Source organism: Typopeltis vanoorti, chromosome 7 (assembly GCF_054136105.1).
Source record: "Typopeltis vanoorti isolate ZY-2024b chromosome 7, IOZ_Tvanoo_1.0, whole genome shotgun sequence".
Taxonomy (NCBI): domain Eukaryota; kingdom Metazoa; phylum Arthropoda; class Arachnida; order Uropygi; family Thelyphonidae; genus Typopeltis; species Typopeltis vanoorti.
Genome location: NC_143555.1, coordinates 14,887,549 through 14,903,678, shown reverse-complemented (window position 1 = coordinate 14,903,678; position 16,130 = coordinate 14,887,549). Strand labels below are relative to the sequence as shown.

General features: G+C 34.4%; 1 protein-coding gene across 2 annotated transcripts in view; it reads right to left on the bottom strand.

Annotated features, from left to right (window-relative positions):
- Positions 1 to 16,130, bottom strand: part of LOC150104500 (SEC14-like protein 2) — a 48,602-nt gene that overhangs the window by 19,166 nt on the left and 13,306 nt on the right. For both annotated transcript variants that reach the window (XM_090395673.1, XM_090395674.1), the window contains exons 5-8: positions 12,531 to 12,593; positions 5,315 to 5,408; positions 4,987 to 5,081; positions 395 to 473 (exon numbers count right to left, since the gene is read on the bottom strand). In XM_090395673.1, coding sequence (XP_090251799.1) covers positions 395 to 473; positions 4,987 to 5,081; positions 5,315 to 5,408; positions 12,531 to 12,593 — 331 coding nt within the window. The remainder of the gene's footprint in view (positions 1 to 394; positions 474 to 4,986; positions 5,082 to 5,314; positions 5,409 to 12,530; positions 12,594 to 16,130) is intronic.

The window sequence follows — 16,130 nt, the reverse complement described above, 5'->3', positions numbered from 1 at the left end:
TGTCATTGACATTTTTGAAACATAAAACGAAACTACAAACTCCATAATTGATCATTATTATACACAAGGCTACAACCAATTATAGTATAAAGCAATTAATATACGGGTGGTTATACAGCTTAATGAGGAAGTATATTATATGGGTTTCTTTTGCTTATGTATATTTATTTTATTTCTTCGCGTTCTACAAGTATGGTTTTGAGTTTGGTATTTATGATGGGTTTTTTATTTCTATGATCTGCAGTTGTTCTTCGAATTCTGAGAAGAGACCCATTTGCCGCCATTGGTGTTTGGCTATTTTGTTTCTGTTTATGGTATCTGTGATTGTGTCATCAATTCATTTTATTCTAAATTTAGAGATGATTTTTTAATAAAGCGAAAGAAGTGAACTTACCCGACTTCCTTGCCCAATGGAGCACATTCAAGTTCTCGTGGTTTAATATATAAACCATTTTATCAATTCTTTTACCAATCTGCAAAAAAAAAAAAAAAAAAAAAATCGCAAAGATATACAGCAGTAAATTAATTTGACTCGACATGTTTAGTGAGTAATATAAAGCTACACTGCATTAGGAAAAATGACACTTCTTCACATTAAATGATCTGATACTACTTAAGAACACACTCACACATTCACGAGATCTTTCCGGGCTGCTCATTTGGTATTTCTATTCTTCAGCCAGTTCTCGAGTTAGCGTATCTTTAGCAACAAGTTCTTGAACCTAACATTTAATAAAAAAGCATAAACCTCGCAGTTCAAGTAGTAATACCAATTAAAAACACCAGATGGCAGTAGTTGTCTGCCGCTCTCGCCATGGCACAAGCTTCTAATCGTTGATGGCCATGAGCAACTATCGTAAGAAAGACAGCTCATTTCTGGCTGAATTGTCCATTCTCTTTCAATCTTTCTTTTTGGATCCATTCATAAACGTTGTTTTCCATCGTCCTCTATTTGCATTATAAGTCTCTTACTACTATCACTTATCTTTCCGTGTACTTCTCTGCATCCTCTTTTTTTTTCTCATTATACATTTGTTGTTTCGCGAAACGCCACAAGTCGTTCATAGGCAATCCATCCCCTCTCTAAAAGCATGTTTTTTTTTTTTTTTTTTTTTTGCTTTTTTTCAATTCTCAAACTTCAGCTATTTTATTGTAATTATTGTTTTCACTCGCTTGACGTATGTAATCCTTCGTCCTTATTTCATTTAAAATTTCCTGAGTCAGTCAAAAATATTGAATTCAGTTCTTTCATATCCTGATCAACTTGTCCAATTCTGTTTAGGATCACATTATTTCTATCTTCTGATATCACTACTCCCAAATATTTAAAATCAAAAAGGCTTAACTACAGCTTCATCAACAACAAAATCCCAAACAGGTTCTCCAATTAACAAACATTTAGTTTTCTTGAAATTAATTTCAAGTCCCAATTGGTTCGCTTAACATATCCTGAGATTACGATCTGATCATCAATGGGCACTCATGGTTTCACAATTTTTGTTTCCATGGACGCTTCATCAAGGATGATTCCCCCACCCCGTCTTCTAAAACGCATATCGCAGCTACTCAAAGTACTTCCACAGTTCATCGACACCCGCAGAAAAAAATTTTCTGTCTCTTCATTCATTCCATCCACTGCTGCCTTTTCTGAAACAGTGTCACCAGCTATGTTCCCTAAAGAGTACCATCTATAGCAGGGTAGCCAAGACGTCGACCGCAAGGCGCCTGAATGTAGCAAATTAAGCGAATAAATAGATTGAAAATGAATAGATAAATGATAATCAAAATTATTAACTGATAAAAAAATTGTTAACGAAGCCGTCGCTTTACAGCACTCACGTGATTCGCTTCGTCCAGAAACATTCGCTAGACGGAAAAAATAATAAAGATTTTTTCTTTATTATGATGAAAGACAAATACGTATGTATAATTTGCAACGCCAATGTGGCTTTACCGAAAAAAGCAAATGTTGAAAGACACTATCGAGCTGTTCATAAAAACTACGAAGAAGATTATCCACAGGGCACTGCCTTAAGAAAAGCAAAGGTACATCAAATGAAGACACTACTGACAGCACAACAAAATATTTTCGTCAAGTACACTACAGGTGCAAAGGCTGCTCCAATTGCGTCATTCAAAGTTCCTGAAACTTTAATTAAACGTAATAAGCCGTTTCAAGATGGAGAATTATGGAATGGTTAAACCGCGCCACATTTTTAGCAAGATTCAAAGAACTTCTTCCAGAAATAAATTCGTTTTTGAAAAACAGAGATGATTCACATCCAGAATTAAACGATAAAGAATGGTTACTTGACCTCGCCTTTTTCTGTGACATTACAGAAAAACTAAATAACCTAAACTTATAATTACAAGGAAAAAATAAAACACTCATTGATATGATAAGCTCCTTAAAATCGTTCAAGGAAAAATTAAACATGTTTGAAATACTATTCAAGCGGTGAGAATTGAAACATTTTAAAAATTTGGACGACCAGTCAAGGGAGTACAAAAAGTCACCTTGAATAAACACGCTGAAAGCCTAAGACTTTTAATGAACGAATTTGAGGTAAGATTTGTAGGAATCAGCAAGCTCGATGATCTCGCTACTTTTTTATCATATCCCTTCAATGGAAATATTAATGTTGAGAATACAGCTTCAAAATTGAATGAATTTCTCGAACAAATAGAGGAGATTTGGAAGAAGAAATTATAAATACGAAATGCGATATCCAGCTCAAATCGATTGCTTCAAATAATAGTTTTTGGAAGTTGATCCACAAAAGTAAATATCCAAATATTTGGAGAATCACCGCTTATTTTAACGCATTTTTTGGGTCAACTTATTTGGGCGAATCAACATTCTCATGTATGAATGCTATTAAGACAAAGCATAGATTGCAGCTAAGTGATCAACTGGAATCGTGTTTACGAATTTCTTTAAGTTCGTACGATCCAGATTATGATCGCTTAGCGGCATCTATGCAATGTCAGGTATCGTTCAATTAAATTAAAATATTCAATTTTGTTTGTATAATTTTATTTAGTTTTTTGTATTTTTATTGTTATTTTTTTAATAAAGTTATGAACAATAAATTTTCTTTTTTTTTGTTATATTTATTGCCTTATAAACTTTTAAAAATCTCGAAAATACTCCACAATTTTCGATCGCAGCTATAGTCCCCCGCAGAAATATTTTCACTAGGTAAGCCCCCAACGTCTAAAAGTTTGGCCACCCGTGATCTCTAGGCTTTGAAATCCAATGTTAACAGGTATAATTATTGAAGCATTTTTAGTTCCCTTCTTAAATGTTGGAGGCATGCTTGATAAACTCTTCTTCTGAAGCAGCTTTTCAATTTATTAAATATCTATTATAATTATCAGTGAGTGGTAAAAATCCATTTTTACTTTTACTATTATTTGCAGCAGTTTGTTTCCAGCATCCTTACATGGGTTTGTGTGCACATACGAAAGATCTGTCCATACTCTTAGGTTTTAGTATTTCTCTATAAGATCACTTTTTTGTTCATCCCATATACTGCTTCCTGTCTTCTTGATACCGTGATTCAATCACTTGAGAAATCTTTTTTTTTTTTTTTAATTTCTGTCATTTTTAAATTCCAACAATATTTTTGGTTGACTTGAAGTTTCATTGACCTAAGCAAGCCTCCTCACCATCAATAAATGCTATCATCGGGGGTTCACACCATAAATGAAAAACTCTTAACTAGTAATACGTGTGGAGATTGCATAAGTTCGTATCTCCGTATGATTTATTGGAAGTCAATCGCTAAGAGTGGGGACCCGGAAGAGGAAAAAATGGGGTACCAACCCATCTTCCTTTAGGAAATCAGCGCAAAATAATATTGCGAATATTCAAGTCAATAAGGTCCTATTGATTATTCCTTTTTTTTAATTACAGGGAAACTTCAAATCATATTTATCACTGGCTTTTTGTTGTATTGAAGTAGGTTTCACTAAATATCCCGATTGATTAATTTCACGGTTCTGACGTCTATGTTACATAACCCTTAAACGTACTGAATTCAGAATTTCAATACCCTCCCCCCTCGTTTTCTTTTTAAATTCTCATTAAGATGATGGGAAGCGAGGTTCCCTTAATTTCCAGTGACTTTCATATTATAAATTTTCATCCATCCAAAGAGTGTGATAAATAAAGCCTACACACGTACCAGATCCGCAGCACGAGAAAATGTGCGGGCATTTAATAATTTTTAAACTTAGAAAAAATATTTACAATTTTTTTTAATTATGTGCAGATGGTTTCGAGTCCGCATCAAATCGATCGTTTGTAATATCTAGAATCCATGTTCGAATTAATCCCATGCTCTAGTATATTATATATAAGCTGATAGGCGATTATTTTTTGATCGGTACGATGCCATTTCCTCCTTACTAGAGGGATGAAGTGCCTCGAATTTAGTGTGTTTTGTACTTATTGTATCGGTAAATTATTCCGATCTCGTAAGAAAATTGGGGCTATTTTTGTGGAAAACGATGTATCAAAATGCAACATGATTGCATTGCTTGCATTTTATAATTTAGAGAGTTTGGTGATATCTAAGCAGTTAAATGCGTTCGTACAAGATAATCCAATGAAATCAGATCAGCCAATTCTACAAAGAATCCTTTTACATTATTAATAAGACAACACATTGGTACATGACGCCAGAGTATTATACACGATTGGTTAAACGTATTTCATATCCAATAAAAAAATTGGCGTGGTGTATCCCTTCCTGCAGTCAGCCAAATTGCTGCAGGTTTCAAGACACCCAATCTCAATCCCCTTAGAGTGAATTCAGAATAAATTAAATGCTTCTAATTGGTTATTTGTGATAAGATTGCACGGGTCGCTTTTGTTTACATCTCCGCTGAGGTAGTTAAAGTCAGGAAGGCGAAAATGAAGCATCTTGCACACAAACTGACGCAACCAAAATGCAAATATTATGATCTATAATAACTTACTTTCTTGGACTGTTCACTCATGATCTTGAAGTCCTGTTCAAACTGCATGTTGTAATACATCACAAAATCTTTTACAGGAACCGCTTTCACCATTCCTGTAATTAGCAACGAATGCTAGAATAAGTATTTGCGATATTATGGCATTATTCAAAATGCATCACTAAAAGTATCCACATCAGCGATATACAACATTAGAATGAAGTACATTCTAATGAACCCAAATCATTGCTATGGTAGATTTACATTCTTGAGTTATTATTAAGAATAATAATAGTAAAGCAGATAGCGAAACAAGCGAGTAAAACGGCCAGTGGATTGCATAACTTACCGATCACATCAAAAGCACCCACATCATAAAGTTTAACAGGATAACCTTCGTTGTCATAGCCCAAAAATCCTTTCGCTTCGTAAGCTTCCAAAATCTGAAAATAAAACAGAAATAATAATAATCAATATACAACCGAATTTTGAATCACACCGTCTTAAATATAACTAAATACATATTTTATAATGCAATTTGCGACTATGCATCATTATCAATATCACCACGATTCCCGTCCTGGCGATAGTAACTCGCACCCTGCGGTAAACAACACGCCCTCCCCAACAGTGTCACTATACTTAAGACACAAGAAAAACAAGTAGTTTTATTGTATCACTGAATAAGGTACAGAGACATTTGCAGTCTGTGTAATATATTTCTCAACAATATAGTGCAATCAGAGACAACTGGGATGAAAACGACACGACCTAATGAATCACATCTCCTCTCCAACAAAAACTGCTGTATAGGCTCACGCAAAACCATATGTTACCGGTGCAACGTATGGTTTGCTTGACAACACCCAGTCGTCAACGTGTTAAAACTAGGAAATACATAGTGAATGTGTTTCAGATATTATGGAATTCGGTTGAAGGGAATTAGCATTTCAATTCAACTGTTGAAATGCTAATTTGTCTTTGGTTCCCGCCATCTTTTGTTAATACCGCACCAATCGTATGCACTTCTTCATAGCTGCTCTACATATCTGAAGTCTTGTAAATTGCTGGTAATTTTTGTTTGAAATAATGGGAAAGAAGATGACGCTATTTGGGTAGATGACTTTGACGATGACTTCTTTTACAAGGAAAAAGAAGTTCTCGATGCCAAAAGTAGCGATAGCGAGTAGGAGTTTCTTGGTAAGTCGCACCATTTTCAGTTTTTTTTCTGAAAAACTTTAGTTTCCGAAAATCCCCACATATATCTGGCACTATGATTTTTTAGTTTTAATATTGGGGGAAAAAAAGTGCGAGTTATATTCCAGTAAATACGGTATTTTTTTAGCGTTCAAATTCTTACGTATGGATCATCGGTTAAAGATTGGATTTATAAAACCCCCAAAAGAGAGCAATATAGCAGATACAAGTAGCTGTAAGCAACAAGAAAAGGTTGATTTTGCATCTGAATCAAATGAAATTGATAAGGGTGTGTCGTCTGACATCTCTAGAGAACCAAGTAGGAAGAAGATGAAAAATCTTCATATGTATGATATGAATTACTTGGAATGTGGATTTTCATGGACGGAAATGCTAGAACTTCCATTTATTTAAACGTGAATCCCTCCAAGAAAAAGTCTAAATCAGTACTAATCTCGGTTACGCTAAATTACGTTTATTTCTATTGTGGCGCCATCTATTGGTTCTTTGGGAACCAAATGACTAATTACTATAAATTCAAACCTTAAGTTAAAAAATACGTACGACTATTGATTCCTGATGAGATGCTCTAATTTGCTATTAAGTTATTGTTAAAATACAAACCAATTTTCGACATTCATGAATTTTGAAAGGAAAAAAAATTAATTCTCGCAGAAGTATAAAGTAAAATATAACAATAATTTGTATCGTAAAAGTACCTTTGTACTACAGCTAGTTGTAATAATAAAAGAAGACACAAAGCACTAAAGCACCAAATTACAAAATGAGGGAATTAATTAACAAAAATTTAACTGTTCATGACACTGATTTCTGAAATTGAATGAGAAAATGTTTAAGGAAAGATCAATTTAATTTGGTCGCACTAAACGCTATAAAAAAAAGTACCAGCCCAGAACTTTAACTCTCTGTGAAAGTATTTTTTGTGAAAAAAATTTTAATATTATATAAAAGTCAAGGAAATATATAGATCGTTTTAAATTTGTAGTAATTGGATACTGATCGTTTGGTTCCACATATAACCGATAGATGGCGTAACAATAGACAAATTGGTTATTCGTGATAGTAGAGAATGCAACTACAATATAGATTTTTTTTTAAAAATCTAAGAATGGAATTGTTTATATCCAAATATTGCGTTCATATATTACTTCTGTTTACATGTTTTATATACTCTTTCTATTTCTCATTAGGTTGTGAAAAATAACTACACATGGACTAAACTACGAACATGAAATGTAGATAGAAAAACTCAAGGGCCTCACTCTTTTCAACAGTTATTAAATTGCAATAAAACTCTTAGCATGAATATGTGGATTTTTATATTGCTATAAGCAAGGTAATCGGAATTCTGAACAAGAAACAGAATAGTTTACAGAGCACATGCTGCATTTGTCATGAAGTGGTCGTAGCATTGTATTACTTAAAAGGATACGGTCCCCAAAGGGTTTGTGTGGGAGGGGTCCCTCCATATTTCTCGATTTTATCAGTGAAGTTTGGTTTTCACTGCTCTGTCAAAGCATTTTTAATATTCTTAATTCTCATAGGAATCATTTTAAGGCTATTCTTCAAATTATTATTTCCATACTTACCTTCCCCTCCACAAACCTCACTTTTCTCTGCGCAAAAATTACTCTTTCTCTCTCTCTGTATTAAAACACGCGTTTTTATCCATCTCTATTAAAAGAATACACACAAGAGGCACATCACATAATGTCATTAAAATATGACGTGGACTTAAAGAATCCTTTTGAATCTAGAATGACATTTTTGCTCCGAAATCCCTTTTAGATGCCAATAAGTTTTGCAGAAATCCCTCGTTATTGTGTCAAGGTGGTGATTCTCAAAGTAATTTCCATATTTCACTTAAACAGTTGTTTTCTCTGAACGTAACCACGTGGAAAGGGAATAAAGTAAACCATTTCCATGGAGCTTCTCCAGCTACCATGGAAAGTCACTGCGATCTGCAGTGAGATTTCTTTGATAACTTGGATTAATTTTAATCTGATGAAATTATCTTTTCCCAAGACATGTTTTGGTAATCCCCCTTTTGGGTTGTCCGTATCGTATGCATTTCTTAATGTTCTTTCTTTCTAACCAGGGTAGTGGCTCTTCTGTGTTCAATATACTGAGAACCAGGGTTGTCGCCAGATTAGATCGCGCCCCGAGGCAATCTTAGTATCAATGTCTAGTATCAATGATACTAGACAGAAGCCCATAAATATAAAAGATAACATTCAAGGACCAGCAATCATGAAAGGCGAAATAGAGAATGCTATACGAACAAGTAAAACAGGAAAAGCCAGTGGACCAGATGGTGTGCAAACAGAATTTTTAAAATTAATCGAACCAGATAACATCAAACTTCTTGAAAAACTATTTAATAAAATATATGAAAGTGATGAATTTCCATCAGATTGGCTCAAATCTACATTTATCACTATCCCAAAGAAACACAAAGCGAATTCCTGTGGTGACTTCAGACTTATTAGTCTAATGAGCCAAACATTAAAAATATTTTTGAAAGTAATTCAGAATCGCATTTATAGAAAAAGTGAAGAAACTCTAAGTGAAACACAATTCGGCTTTCGGAATGGTTTTGGTACTAGAGAGGCCCTTTTCTGTATCTAAATATTGATACAAAAATGCATAGAAAAACAGAAATCTGTCTTTATGTGTTTCATAGATTTTGAAAAAGCATTCGACAAAGTCAGACACACCAACTTAATAGAAATCCTTCAACAAATAAGGCTAGACGAACAAGACATAAGACTAATAACAAATCTGTATTGGAATCAGTCAGCTACCGTTCAATTAGACAACATTACCACCAGTGATATTAACATCAAAAGAGGAGTGAGACAAGGATGTGTGCTCTCACCACTCCTGTTCAACATATATGCAGAGGTAATCTTTAAAAAAGCATTGGAAGAATGTCCAGAGGGAATCACAATAAATGGAAAGATTGTTAACAACCTACGATATGCAGATGACACCGTGCTAATTGCAGATAACATTATGGATCTCCAAAAACTCGTTGACAGAGTATACATAGAAAGCCAAAGAATGGGAATAAATATAAACATCAACAAGACAAAATACATGATCATCAGCAAACATCCAGCCTCATCAATGAAACTGACAACACTCAATGGGAAAAATATTGATCAAGTGTCAAGATATAAATATCTTGGTTGCTGGCTTAATGAACGGTGGGATCCAGAAATAGATATAAAGACAAGGATTGAAGTTGCACGGCAGTCCTTCATGAAAATGAGAACACTATTCTGCAATAAAGACCTAAACATGGAAGTCAGATGCCGAATGCTGAAATGCTACGTGTGGTCCATTCTGCTCTATGGAGTTGAAACATGGACATTGAAGGCGACAACCATCAAGAAAATCGAAGCCTTTGAGATGTGGCTATACAGAAGAATACTAAAGATATCAATGGACAGAAAAAATTACCAATGAAGATGTCTTAAAATCCATTGGCAAAGCTAAACATCTTGTACAAATAATCAAGAAACGAAAAACATCATATCTTGGCCACATCATGAGAAACAGCAAATACCAACTTCTACAAACTATTTTGATAGGAAGAATTGGTGGCAAAGGAACTAGAGGAAGAAAAAGAATATCATGGTTTGACAACATCAAGACGTGGACAGGAAAGAGCAGTGCACAACTGCTCAGATTAGCACAAGAGCGCAGTTTGTTCGCCAAGATGGTCGCTGACCTTCGATAGAAGATAGCACAATAAGAAGAAGAAGAAGAAAATCTCCAATTGCTATTTTATTACAAGAGAAACATTAATGCAAAAGGATTAATAATAATATTCGATGTTTCTTTATGGGGATATCGCACAATAAAACTGTTTATAAGTTCTAAATTTAAATTATATGCAATGTGCGCCTCTATTGATATAGTTGCTAGACCAACCATTAAGCACTTTCGCGATTACAAACCCGAAAGTGTTAATTAGGTCGAATTATTTGATCGAACGCATGGTGGAACCGATATAACAGGTGTTACATCCTCACTGGCAGTTGAACTTGTAAACTACATTATGGCACAGTAGCTTATGACTTTATATATGGTTTAGATATGTGGGAATTCTGAAGCTATAAGTGGCGTTGATATGTGGTTTTGCGAAGAAGACACGTGATTTTGGACTGAATGAATAACGTAGTCTATAAGAGTCGAAGTTATCTTTCACATGAGTAATTTCTTGGTCTAAAGCAGTTTCTGAAGATTTGTAGGCGTTGATTAATTGTGTTAAAATGGCAGATTTTGACGGAGTAAGGGTGATAGCAGAAGGTGAATGCAAATAATCTCCAATGTCTGTGGGTTAGGTATACTTTGATACTGATATGACCATCAAATCTATTCGACCGAGAATTGTAATCTGGGGCTAAAGGTGTTGAATGAACGGGCTAACGTGGTTACCGTACAGCATAACAGCTGTACGGTAACCACGTTACCAATGCACAGTACGTCGTCCACGTATCTACTATAAGAAGCGACGTCAATCGGTAGAGAGGGGAATGAGAATTGGGTTTCCATATGGGCAAGAAAAAGTTCAGCGAGTACACCACTAATGTTTTGGTCCATGGAAAGACCGAAGATTTAGTCTCAAAATTATCATCGTATTTAAAGGACTTTGCTGAGATTATTAATCTTAGTAGAAAGAAGATATCTGTAGGAGATAATTTTTATGTTCCCATACGGATTGATCATTTATAAACAAAGTGGACTATGTCAAGGGTTTGCGTACATCACTGTTCGTAATAGTGATGAAGTCTCTAAAGAGGAGTTGCTTAGAAATATGGTAGTTTGCTTGATATGTTGGAAGAGCTGATCAACATTTTTTATCATAAATTTTGAATATTTTAACAAAGGTGTTAGTAGAAGCACAATCAATTTTGGTAAGGGTGCTGTTGTTGTATGCGTGTATGAAATTATAAAATTATCGCACGCATAGGATAGCCTGGTTTGTGTATCTGTCACAATTACTAATAACCTTATTAGTAAATATGTTATGTTATTATTAATAATAACGTTATAATAATTCTTATTATGACGTTCTTCTATTATGTAGAAAAAACGTTTAATTAATGATTGTAATTTATTTCTCAAATTTTGCCATTCTTTGGGGCCTAAGATATATTTTAGCCGATTTTTATTCCTATGGACATAGTTATATCTTTGAGTTTTTATACTGTGTCTATCACTATAGCTACGAACTTAATTTATAAGAGATACTGAGGCTTTGTAACAATTTGATTATTACCAGAAATGAATTCGCTTCCTTACATGGCAGCAAATTTTGTTATGATGTGATGGGGAAAGGCATTTTTTTAAAATTTGTAAAGTGAAGTTTGCACTGAGATATGAAAATTAACCACGGGAAACGGCCAATGCATAGTCAAGTTTTCTGAGGAGAATTTCTATATCCGATTATAAGAGATTTGAAGCCGGCCTAAGGAAAGGGGTTATGGAAATGGCAAGAAACAATATATTAGTACCTTACATTACTGAAAATCACGATGATCCTAAAATGTTTACGATGTGAATGAACAAGCTAAGCTGTTTTTGGTTATGGATCAACCCTTTTTTTTTTAACAAAAACGCTTAAACATCGAATTTAATGAGGTTTAAAAAGAACGATATCAATTCACATCCCTATGTCTTGAAGGTAGGAGTGATATAAGAATGGCAAGTATTTTCTACACTTGGCGCTATCTTGTAGCCACCACTGCACACCTTATATAAACTGCATACCATCTCGGCTCCAATCAAGCCTTTCAAGTTTTCACCTTCCTTACTTTCAAGACAAAGATGTTAATTAATATCCTTTTTTAAAATGTTATTAAGTTCAACTGTTTGGGTCTAGTCATTAATTTTTCATTCATATTGTAACTTCGTTTATTTTTGGTGTTGCTAGTTTGCATTACAGTCAATGAACTGCAAACATTTCATCTTTCTTTAGGACAGACAGAAGATTCACGGCAAATGAGAGGGGTTCCCCTCTCTCAATTAGGTCCAAATTGAGAAATGCACCTTACAAGTTTAAGAACATGCAACCGATCGTATCCAGGAAGGAAGATTACATTAAATGCTGCACTGCGATGGATTGTTTGCATCTTACAAATGCGAATTCCATGATCCAGATTTGTTTCGCATTTCTTTCGAAACAAGTTGAATATTGGCTAATTTCCAGGCTGCAAATGGAATATTCGACTTAACAAAGGTCTTAAGGTAAGTCCAGCTCACGAGCACAAATTCTGAGATCGAATTAGATTAAAAGCGCAATTAACGCGACTTGCAATATCAAATATTGTACTTACCTCATTAGGCACGTAGTCTGTCACCATCGCATCGATGTTATTCTCTTCTCTCCATATCAAGTGCTATAAAAAAAAAAAAAATAATTCCTTTAAGAATCATGCGGAACAGAAACGGGATTCCATCATGAAAAAGCTCAATTGCTCTAAACACGACTATCTGTTTACTCCTTTGACAAAGAAGATCTTCAGTTTTGGGGTCGTTCTTGTTAAGAAATATAAATATATCTTTATAAAAACCTAATTGCGGTTATGGTAGGACTGTTATTTCACTATATACGGGACAAACTGCTATAGTAAGAGATATGTATGGTACAACAGAACCAGGTACCATTGGAAGAGGAGTAAGACAAGGCTGTTCATTGTCACCAATTTTGTTCCGAAGCAATGTTAAAAGAAGCACTGGAGAATGCAGAAGAAGGAATAAAGATAGCCGGTAAACATATACAGGTAACCCTCGTATAACGCGGATGTTAGGTTCCACAGAAATGCAGCGTTATATAAATCGCGTTATGCGAGACTCAGATCACATAGAAAAATTAGAGTTAGGTTCTGAAATCTTTTTTTTTTATTATTATATACAACAAGGACATATCCAACAAAAAATATATTTTTATTTTAATTCAGGTAATTCATGTAGGTTAAGAAAACAAACTATGAACCAAATACATAGTATAAAAATTACAATTTGTACTTAAACTTCATTGCACATAATGCTTGAATGTTTTTGGCAAAATAAAGCGCATATTTTAATTGTCATCATCGTCTTCAAATCTAACATCTCGTAGATGTTCTTTATTTACGAGTGACAGGACCTCATCATCACTTGACAATTAATTCACTAATTTCGTTTTCAACCATATCGCAAAAGCCCTCTAAGTGGCCATTACTATAAAAATTATTTTTTTACATAAAAAAAAGCATTACATATTAATTATGTAACTCATGAGAAAATAAAGCGCTCAGCTTGAGATGAACACACTTGATCTTTAATGCGTTTTCCCAGCAAAAAACGAGGACAATTTTCAACCATAAACACTTTATACGGTACACAATTAACGTACATGCGTGCTGAAGGGTATTTCCCCTAATAGAAATTCGCTACTTATAATTACATGCTGGATACAGGCAGACACAAATTTAACGAAGATAAAATTTCATTTTTAAGTCGCGCGGTGAAAAACATGAAAAGATAAAGGGTTACTACAATTTGTAGACCGTGTTCTATCAAAACCGCGTTGTATAAGTACCGCGTTATACGAGGGTTACCTGTATTTGCTATACGATACGCAGATGACAAGGCATTATTATTAAACACTGAGGAAGGATTACAACATCTGCTGAATAGATTACTGGAATCACGTATCAACTATGGAATGAAAATTAACATAAGCAAAAGAAAAGTAATGGAAATAACAAAGAAAGAGACAAATGTGGTTATAAGAATAAACGGAGAAAAATTGAATCAAGTAAGGACATTTATATATTTAGGAAGTGTGGTTAGCAGCGTTGGAAGATGTACAAGTGACGTAAAAGCAGGAATAGCGATGGGAAGAGATGCTTTTAACCCTGCGGCAGTCGCGATCGAAAAAATTGCAGGTATCTGAGAGTACATTCATTACTAGTGTGTGCTGAAATGCGATAAAACTTAAAAACACTACAAATATAAATGGTTTATTTATTTTCAGTTACAATCTGGAAATTATTGATCAAAGAAAAAAAAACAACTAAACCAATACTATACTGACACTGGAGGTCGCGGTATCTCTCAGATACAATTTACTATGAAATATCACCCACCTTTACATAACGTGTTAAACCAAAACTGACTGCATAAAGAGTGTGTGGAATATCACTCGTAATATATGCGTGCGCAGCTACTCATGACCTCCAAGCTATACGCTGGATATGTGTAAGAATATGTATATTAAACAATTTGTTATCTGTCAGATCAGCCGCGACCTCCTCAGGGTTAATAGAAAATGGAATTTATTCAGCAGTAAAACGGATAGAAATTTAATGAAAAGACTAATAAAATGTTATGTGTGGAGTGTTGCCCCGTATGCAGATGAAACCTGGACATTGAGGAAAAAAGAAATTAAAATTTTGGAAAGCTTCGAGATGTGGATTTGGAGAAGGATGGAAAAAATAAAATGGACAGATAAAATAAATAATGAAGGGGTCTTAAAAAGAGTGATGGGAAGAGATGCCTTTAACCTTGAGGTTGCGGTCGAAAAAATATCAGTGTAGGTGGCGTGTATCTGAAAGATACATTCCTTACTAGTATGTGCTAGTACGAAGAAAAGAATCTGTTAAAAAGGATAAAAAGATGAAAAGGAAATTGGATGGGACATATCCTGAGAGGAAATGGAATTATCAGAGATGCCATAGAAGGACAAATAGACGGGAAAAGACCAAGCGGAAGAGTAAGAAAACAATGCTAGATGACATGCTGAATGGAGACACAACCTTAAAAGAGAAGGCTCAGAACAGAAGAGAGTGGAAGGAAAGCTTTTGCTACTAAAAGAAGAACCTGCTCAAGTGCATAATACTTAAGGACGGTTAACCAGATCCACATCGGGTATATCACAGTGCATGTCCTGGCTGTTGTGAGAGATAAAACACCCTGCATCCAGTGAATGAGACTGGTTTAAAGGCCTTCTTGGCATCCTAGATGAGATACAAATTCAAAGTGTCGTTTTCAACCTAAGGTCATCGTCAATATCGACTGATTACAATATAAACAGAAATTGCCATTTCTAAACCGAAATCGAACTATTCGCTGATGTTATTATGCTAATTATCGACCAATGCAGACTAACAATCCAACTACTCATTTGAAACGTGATGCTGATTGCAAATATTATGTGGTGGCTGCCCTGATATCGTTCAATTGATACACGCTTGTACACTGAAGAGCAAACAGAGAAGCCTTCGAGTTTTGTTGAATTACTCATGATACTGGATAGCAAATATGAGAATTTGGATTGTCATTTTTAGCGAAATTCAGACTAAAGATAGAAAGATTGAACGCTTTTGTCTTCTCTGAATGCAGAGAATATCGCTAAGAGTTATTTCGCATTTTTAGTAACGCCAGATCGGGTTTAGTAGAACATAAATAAGCTTGAGTTCTGATCGTATAAATGCGTATGATACAAAATATTATTAAAACATTAAATGATTTATTATGAAAGATTCTGACTACCAAGAACTATTCTAATATTTTTGTAGCATCCCACGATTTTATATTGTCTCTTAACAAGTTATTAATTTTACGATTAGGTACTATTACCTTGTCAGTCTTCATAATGACAATATTGGCGTTCTGGCGTAGACAGCGAAGAGTTTGAACATCTGAGAAAGGGATGATTAAAGGAAGTGGTTTTTGTTGTTATATATAAAATTCGGCCAATCTCAAAATGTAATTTATTTGTTCATCTGTGCATAATTCTCTCACACATTTTTTTTTACATTTACCATAATTTGTAATGTCCAGGAGACGAGAAAAAATATCAGAAAAAACATTTACTTCCCCATTTGTCAGTGATCTATTGGTTCAATTTAAAACTCAGTGGAATACTGTGGAAGTTTCTTTCTTCCAAT